This window comes from Melospiza melodia, chromosome 18, assembly GCF_035770615.1.
Source record: "Melospiza melodia melodia isolate bMelMel2 chromosome 18, bMelMel2.pri, whole genome shotgun sequence".
Lineage (NCBI taxonomy): Eukaryota > Metazoa > Chordata > Aves > Passeriformes > Passerellidae > Melospiza > Melospiza melodia.
In genome coordinates this window covers 7,424,873-7,433,035 of record NC_086211.1, presented here as the reverse complement: position 1 = coordinate 7,433,035, position 8,163 = coordinate 7,424,873, and the positions used below count along the sequence as shown (strand labels likewise).

General features: G+C 46.2%; 1 protein-coding gene across 3 annotated transcripts; it reads left to right on the top strand.

The window, feature by feature from the left end:
- The first annotated feature begins 730 nt into the window (after positions 1-730).
- Positions 731-5,345, top strand: LDAF1 (lipid droplet assembly factor 1). 3 transcript variants are annotated; one of them, XM_063171891.1, is made up of 5 exons: positions 731-943; positions 2,166-2,300; positions 2,681-2,849; positions 3,238-3,376; positions 4,510-5,345. In XM_063171891.1, exons 2-5 carry the CDS (start codon positions 2,229-2,231, stop codon positions 4,598-4,600), a joined length of 471 nt encoding a protein of 156 aa, XP_063027961.1. In that variant the 5' UTR covers positions 731-943; positions 2,166-2,228; the 3' UTR covers positions 4,601-5,345. The 3 variants fall into 3 exon arrangements, with proteins under 3 accessions (XP_063027961.1, XP_063027962.1, XP_063027963.1); XM_063171892.1 differs by lacking the exon at positions 731-943 and adding an exon at positions 1,146-1,211; XM_063171893.1 differs by lacking the exon at positions 731-943 and adding an exon at positions 1,193-1,211 and having other exon boundaries at positions 2,171-2,300.
- The last annotated feature ends 2,818 nt before the right edge of the window (positions 5,346-8,163 follow it).

Here is an 8,163-nt window from a genome sequence, read left to right as displayed (position 1 = left end):
TCCACACAGTCCAGATATGTGTTAATATGGAAATTCTATTCCCTCTGTCTACACAAATCCTGGTATCTGCAGAGATCATTGAAATCAGCACCTCAAAGACACAGAGCTCCAACAGTCTGATAAATCTAACCCCCCATACTTCATAAAACCTCTTTTTGCATTAATTTCCAAATGAAACACGCTGTTTATTTTGTTGCCTTTAAAAAAATAATCATGAAACCGTTAACATCCATTTTGTAATACCCTCATAGGTGGCACCAATTAAACGATTAAAGCTGGGATGAGAAACATGAATATTTCACTCATTTCTGATTGCACTTTACAACATGAAAAAAATCAGTGTAGCAGAAGCTGGGACTTCACCGAACCTCAGGCTTGCCTGTGCACACCCTCATGATGGCTCTGGAGAACAGCCAGGCCCAACCATCGTGGGACACACCTCAGCGAGCATCGCTGCCGAAAACAGTCCCTGCCAAAGCCTGAGGCACTGCAGCCGCATTGATTTTGCTGAAAACCCGGCTGAATTCCTAACGCAATCGCTCCTCACATGGCTCATCTCCCCGAACAGGTTTGCCACGTGCGCACCAAAACACCCGGAGGCAGCAGGACAAGGTGGGACCGTGTGGGAACAGCCACCGGGACGGGGGAAGGTGGCGGAGCCGGGTGAGGCGTCCCACAGCGGCTGTTCCAGCGCTCCTCACGGCGCCACCGAGCACTCCCAGCTCCCTGCCTGCCAGCCTGGGGACGGAGGCACTACAGACACCCACGCAGCGACTGCTGCCACCGGGGCCGAGCAGCCTCTGCGCGCCTCCACAGCGGCACGGAGACCGCAGATACCCTCATTTCCCGGCCTCCATTCCAAAAAGCTCCAGGCTGCATGTCCTAAACCAACACAAACCTCTAGGACGGACACTCATGAGGGTGTCCGGACTGAGCGGCTGAGGTAGGGCTGGGGTGAAGGGCAGGACAGCAAGGGGGACGCGACAGGACGCCCGAGGGGCATCAGGCACCGCCGCAAGCACCAGCGGCTTTTACAGCCTGATCCGAGCGCTGCACGCCCACGGCCGCGCTGCGCCGCCACAGGCGGGCCCTGCCCGGCCCCCGCGGGGAGGAGACAGCGGCGGGAGAGCGGCGCTGCCCCAGCCCGGCAGGCCCGGCAGCCGGGGGCGAGCGGCCGAGCGGGGCCGCGGCCCGGCGGGCGGCAGCCGCAGGTGAGAGGGACATTGCCGGGGCCGGCGCCGCCCCGCTCCGCCAGCCCGGGCTCCGGCTCTGCCCGGCTGGGCGGGAGGGCCGCGGCCCGGCAGCGCCGCGGGAGCGGGGCCGTGTCCCCCATTACCTGCGGGGGACACACGCCGGGGAGCCGCTGTTGGCCGGGGCGCTGGTTCGGGGGCCTGGCTGCAGCGGTGACCGGGGGGTGAGCGCTGTGCCCTGGCCGCGGTGCTGGGTGCCGGTGCAGGCCGCGGGCGGTGGCGGAGGTAACGCCCGGGCTCGGGCGCGCCCCGCGGGCAGCTCCTGCTCGGCGCTGCCGGGGCTCACCCGCTGTGTGTGACAGTGTGTGACTGTGTGCCCGGGAGGGGCCGGGTGTGTGCGGGGGCACGGCAGGGGCCCTGGCTGCTCGGGGTAGCAAACAGCAAAATGCATCCTTTAACCTGCCCCTTGAAAGGGTCCTCCTGCAACAACAGCCGGAAATTTTCAGGGAGATTGAATGTGTCTGAAATTCCCTGAAACTGACATAATTCAATATGTGCAGAGCAATGCGCCGAGTTTTGAAGCTGTGTAGGGTATGCTCTCGATGCTGAGCACAAGGATACTCACAGAAATGAGTGTCATTAGTGTGTTACTGGTTTCCAGAACCCTTAGCAACAAATTGTCCATGCCAGTGGTTAGAAGTGATGTTTTTACTGGTAAGTGAATACCCTGACAGGTAAGCACAGGGTTAATGCTACAAAGGAAGAAGGTAAGAGTCACCTGTGTCTTGCTACTTGGCTGTGGGAGTTTCAGAAGAGCTTGCAGGGACAAGCCCGCTACATTAGATGTGCTTTTGTAAAAGTAATGATTTAGACTGAGTATCACTTCAGTTGAAACCTGCATTCTCTTTTATACAAAGAAAACGTTTTCAAAAAGCATCTGTATGAGCCTGTTACTAATTGTACCTTAATTTTAAGGGAAGTTGGATGGCAGAGTGAGAACTGGCTGTTCAGAAGAGGTCGTGGCTGAGGATTAATAACATGTCTAAAGAAATGCAGGAACTACAGAAGCAATGGCACTCCGTGGTGCAGACCATCCACAGCAACGCAAATGTGGGTCTGGATTGTAATTTTATATGTTTTTAAAGCTCTTCCTTTTGTAACTATCAGGATATCACACCCTGGTTTGTTTAAATGCACTCCCTATTTTTTAAATGAACACTGTAAGGCCAATGGGAAGGCCTGTCCTCCCACACCTTCAGACAAGAAAGAGGAAAGCCTGTTTTGCATTTTTGTGTTTTACTGGCATAACCCTTTGAGATAGTAAAGCAAGGCCTCATGCTTTTTGAAGAGAGGGGAGAGGTGCTCACTATTCGAGCTGCAGACTGACAAAAGATCTATCCTGCCTGTGGTTCACTACTGTAGCAGTGATCTGTGAAAGGTATCTGACAAGATATATTAAAAAATCTAAAACATTTTTCTTTTATCTGCAGGTTGTTGCCTTTATGAATTCTCGTGTTGGCCAATATTTAGATGACCATCCTTTTGTTGCCTTATCACTCCTGATGTTTATTGCAGTGTCAGCTGTTCCTGTTGGATTTTTCCTGGTTTTTGTTGTTACAACAGCTGTAATGGCCTGTATTGGTGTGATAGTCATGGAAGGTACTGTATGCATTCATGGATGTACTTACCTATTCCCTTTTGAGGCATGTTATCTTTTTCCTTTTTATTTTTTCCTTCTGGAAGTTTGAGTCCTAGCAATTGAGGATTTCTGTGTGTAGTCCCTAAGTCTCAGCAGTAGTAAAACCCTTAATACAAGAATAGTAATCTAATTAAGTGTAGTCTATACAGAGGAAATCCTATTTTCCTTTCTAATCCCAGCCACCAGGATATGCCTAAACCAGTTATTTTGAGCATGCATAGCTTTTAAGGAGGCTACCCAGATGAGTGAGGAAGATAGTTTTCCCAAATTGTTTTAAATTGTGGTTATGGTAGTATGTCAGCTCCTCTATTTGTACATAGACTTAAGTAACAGAGTGATGTTTTTTAGGTGTTGTCATAGCCATAGGGGGCATAGCCCTCCTGTGTGTGCTGTGTGGCCTGGGAGCCCTGTCCCTGGGAGTTTCTGGAGTGCTGAGTGTTTCTTACGTTGCACTTTCAACTCTGGTCAACTACTGGTGTGCATCAAGGTGAGTATGGATGTCCTTGAGCCATGCTTGGATTTCACACTCTGCATTCATTGCTTCATTTTTTTTTCCTAAATGAGCCATTGTTGCTTAATTTACCAATGTTTCTTGAATGCTTTGAATCTTGGGCTACCCTCATGGCTGAAAATGCAGCATGCAGCTGTCTGGTCATTGAGAGGTACTCAACTGAGCATTAATTCATGCCCTTTTTCCTGTTTGGTACAGAAGAAACACGAATGGTCTTTAAATGTGACCGTGCTAACAAAACATGACATCAGTAAAATACACCTTTGTCTCACTCCAATGTATTGCTTTAAACATCACTAAAATCTACTGCCAAGTTGAATTTTGTGTAGGAGTTGAACCTTTTGCAGTTTTTCCTTCATGATGACCCAGCTATCTCTGCTTACCTGCATTTGTAGAGTAAGGGAGCAAAATTCATTGTAGATTTGAGATAGGCAGAGGAGCACTTAAAAAGGACAGTGTGGCCAAAATAAAAATAACAGGTTTTGTAGGATAGTGCACTGTGTGAGTTGCCAGTTGTGCCTCTCAGGACTTTGGAGACCTTGGAGTCAGCATTGCCTCAGCCAGGCAGCTGAGAGCAGGAGGCAGCAGCAGGCTGTGCTGGAGTGCCACCTCTGGCCCCTGAAATACCTTGCCAGGGAAAGAATCACTGTGCCATGGGGTAGAGCAAGAAGAAAAATCCCAGCTGCTGTCTTTTAGGCTTCCTCAGTTAGCTCCTTCAGCACAGATGTGTTTGCACAGCTCTTGAGGACACACAAAGCTGCCTGAGATGGCAGCAGAGTGCCAGAAGCATGGTGCAAAGCCCAGTTTCAGGGCATGCTGCCACATCCACAACACTGCCCACCAGCTCCAGAAGACTTCTATTTTCCATAGCATATCCAAATGCTCAGTCCATTCTACACACCAGCCCCATTTAACTACAGCTTTGATGTTAAACCAGGTAACACCATCTATTTTTTGTTCCTCTGTCTTTTGAGAGAAGCTTAGGTAGACCAGCAGCAGATGTAAAACTGTCTGGGACATCTCAAAAAGCTCTGCTGTTTTGAGCAAAAAATTAAAATATAATCTTAGGAAGGACAGACAATTAAACCATTCTTTTCTCATGTACACAGGGCTCAGATGAGGAAGCAAGATGCTAATGGAAGTTTACCACAGAAGCAGCCTGGTTTGGATCTTTCTGCCAATACTGCAAAGAGTGAATAAGTAGATTTCTCCCCATTTTATAGGCACTTAGCTGTACAAGCTCAGCATTTGCTATGTAATTGTTTACTCATTAACCATTCAATCATTGTGTACTCCTGGAAAGTGAGAAAAATCAATGTACATCTTACACTGGCACTGTAAAAGGGATCTTAAACATAACCAAGAAGCAGCAGTGCAGTGGTAAGAGTATGTGCATGATGGAGTGTTCCACAGAATTTGGTAAAGGGATGTAATAATAGTTGGCACTGTTAAGTCAATGGCAAGGTGGACAGAGAGGGGAGGGAGATATTTGGTTTCTCAGATACTGGAGTTCTGAATGTACTCCCTTTTGTATCAAAATGACCACTGCTATGTACTAAAGTATCACAGTTCAGAACAGTAGAAACACATTTTGAATGTGGAAAAATATTTGTAAGCCTTAAACTTTGTTAAAATAGAATGAGTACACCAATGCTTTATGTTCATTATAAAGGGAAAAGTGGGTTTGTCATATGTCTGGTCTAAGCTTTTTTTCTCCCTTTAGATGTTGTGTTATTCCAAAGGGATATTTTACTTATTCTTATTACCTCATCATATCAGGGGTATGCTTAGATCTTGTTTAGGTATTTGAATTGCCTGGTTTGCTTCTCAGTTGTAACTTTGGGTATGTTATTTAAACTTTTTCATTTTTGCAAATATTATTATATTTTTAAGCATAAAGTATCTAACTATTTTAGTTTATTAAAGTGCTGTTTGTTTAACCAAATTGTCTTATTAGTCTGGTTTATTCTACAGTAAAGATATGAAAAAAATTGCTTTGTTTTAGGAAGGCTACAGTTGGAGCTAATGTTTTCTCTTTGAATAAAGTATTTTATATGGCCAACATTGCTAAGCTACAAATTGCAGATTACTCCCCTTCTCATGCCTATAAAGGAAATGCAGATGTCTAAGGTCTAAATTAGTTTTACTTAGTTTTGCATGAACCAACCTGCTGCTTGACCAAAACATGGACTCAGAGCCTACCTGAGCTGTAATGTGCTTCACAAAGTAGTGATGGTAATAGTTTCAGCTCTTAGGCTAAGCTGGCCCCACCCTTCAGCTGTAGAGTGAAATAATCCCCAGAAGATTTCCAGGAGCCCTTTCTTTTAATGGCACATTAATTCAGCAAACAGCACAAAGCCACAGAGCCAGCCTGCCCTCAGGCAGCTTTCCAGGAGGCACCTCCAAAGGCAGAGCAATAAAGCCATTGCACCTGCCTCAAGTTACAACACAAAACCTTGATAGCACAGCTCATACACAAATACACAGCTGAATCCTTTCCCCTCATCTTCCTTTATGCCCTCATCTTCTGAAGGGAAGAGGCATTACTTAATAAAATCAGCAGACACTAAAATAAGTTCATCCAGTCCCACTCAGAGTCTGACCCAACATGAACCATTTCCCTCTGCATTGTAAATGTGTTTTGCTTTATATAATTCCTTCTGTCCTCAGCACTTAGCAGGAACTAAAACTGTGAATTCTCAGCTACCTGCAGGTACACTTGGAACTGTTCTGCTCCTGCTGCCCTGACCTTTGCATGCTTATCAGCCTGTCATTTCAAGGCTTCTTGCTGTGTCCTTGCACCAAGAGCTGCTTTTTTCTGCAGTGCCAGCAGCAGAGTAACATTTTCAGTTGAGAGATGCTGAAGAAAAAACTAGGTCAGCATAGAGTAGGTGTTTTACTGGAGACAGTAAGGCATCCCTTAAAAGGAGGGCAGGGGTTGTTTTCTTCTTTGAATTATTAAAGACTGCAGTAGAGATAAGAAGTCCTTAGCAAGACAGGATCCTGCCAAGTCCCCTTTTTCTCAGTTGCTCTCAGCTTTCTGCAGAACACCACCAACCCCACAAGAATCTGGCAGGAGACTCCCACCCCATGGCCCCATTCCCAAGCAGCTCCTCGGCCTACTCAGCTCTCAGATCTGGTTCCCTGGCCCTTACTTTAGGCATGCACATGCCTTAAGAGGCAGCCACTCTCATGGCCCTACAGCCTGGGGGCCCCCAAATATCCCATATCTAAGGAGATTTGGGGCAACCAATTGTGATATGGCTCCTGAAGCAGCTGCTTGAGCTCAGGCTGCGGAGTCAACACTGCCTCCACCTGCAGCAGATTCCCCAATTCCTCTGCCTTCTTGTGCAGCACCATCATCCCCACCTCACCCTGCCCTGTGTTGGAAGAGAGGAACCTCTGCCTGAATGCAGCAAAGGAATAATTTGTACTTAAACTTTGCAGATCACTCTTGAATAGGGAACAGAGAGGCAGCAGCACACAGAGGAAGAGGGAAGGAATGCATGTGGCTGGGCTGTAGGGGAAATTATGTACAAAATAAGGGACACAGTCCTGTGTTTTCCTTGATTTAAATTAAGGGGCTTCATCCAAAGCACCCCTGCAAGGTCCCTAAAGAGCATTAAATGAGCCAGCCTGAGAGAACTATAGTTAACCCTCCCAGGAACCAGGGACAGGTCTCCTCTCACATGCCACATCTGAAGTCTTACTCTAGGCAAACAATATCAGCCAGGGGCAGAAACCAGGCAAGGACAACCTTCCTTTTGACCTAGATGGCTTCACCACATGCAAGTTATATAGCTGAGTTATTTAAAATACCTTCATTAGTGCAAGTCTGCAGATTCACATATGTAAGATATGGAAAAAAAATTAGCTTATTGGAATGTTAATTAGCATATTTACACATCACTGTAACATTATTTAGTAAACTCCAACATCCTAGAGCAAAGGTTCAAACTCTAATAAGAAACAAGAAAACTTTTCTACCTGAACACACACAAAGATCTTTTCCCCACCCTTCAGAACAAGAAGGATGGAGAGAGGGAATATTAAGATCAGCTCTATTAGGGTCAGAAGAGCTAAACAGCCATACAGTGAAGTACAACGTACATTTAAGTACATAAACCCTCTTCATCAAGGACCACTTACCTGGCTTTTGCAGAAATACTTCATATTCCAGCCAAGTGCTAAGTCAACAAGACTTAGACTTAAGTATAGCAGGTTGTTTGCTGGACAGTAGCTTAAGTAATCCTTTCAACCCTAACTTCTATCAGGCCAATGACAGAAATTGACTTTTATTTAAGTGGCTGTAATGTGAGATTCATAGTTTCACTGTTTTTATATCATTATAATGTTGATTAAATACTAGCATAAGGTCTAATGACCATGTTCATCATGTTCTCTACTCCATGCTCTCTTTGCATGAAATATACATTAATACTTGGAAAATGCAGCCTGAAGTCTACTGCATTAATGACAGCTCACTAATAATGCCTAAGTGAAGCAGGGGCTGTGGCAGACAAGCCCACAGCCTGTGCTGTTTGTGCACAGCATGTTGGACAAGTGTCAGGGTCTGGCCACTGACTTGATCTGAAACTGCACACTGAGAACACAGAGCTGGACTCGTGATGCTCACTCTCCCTGCTCACACAAAGTTACCAGACAATGTTTAACCTAAGGCTGTTACACTCCTACTACAGCAAAGCACTTTCACTGCCATATGCAATTATATTTTATGCCTCATTTCCTTGACTATGCAAGGC

Bases quoted from the DNA above. Each gene is read 5' to 3' on its own strand.
- LDAF1 (XM_063171891.1), top strand. From the start codon at position 2,229: ATGTCTAAAGAAATGCAGGAACTACAGAAGCAATGGCACTCCGTGGTG. The intron at 2,301-2,680 runs GTGGGTCTGGAT...TTTTATCTGCAG, and splicing joins CCATCCACAGCAACGCAAAT to GTTGTTGCCTTTATGAATTC. The intron at 3,377-4,509 runs GTGAGTATGGAT...TCATGTACACAG, and splicing joins AACTACTGGTGTGCATCAAG to GGCTCAGATGAGGAAGCAAG.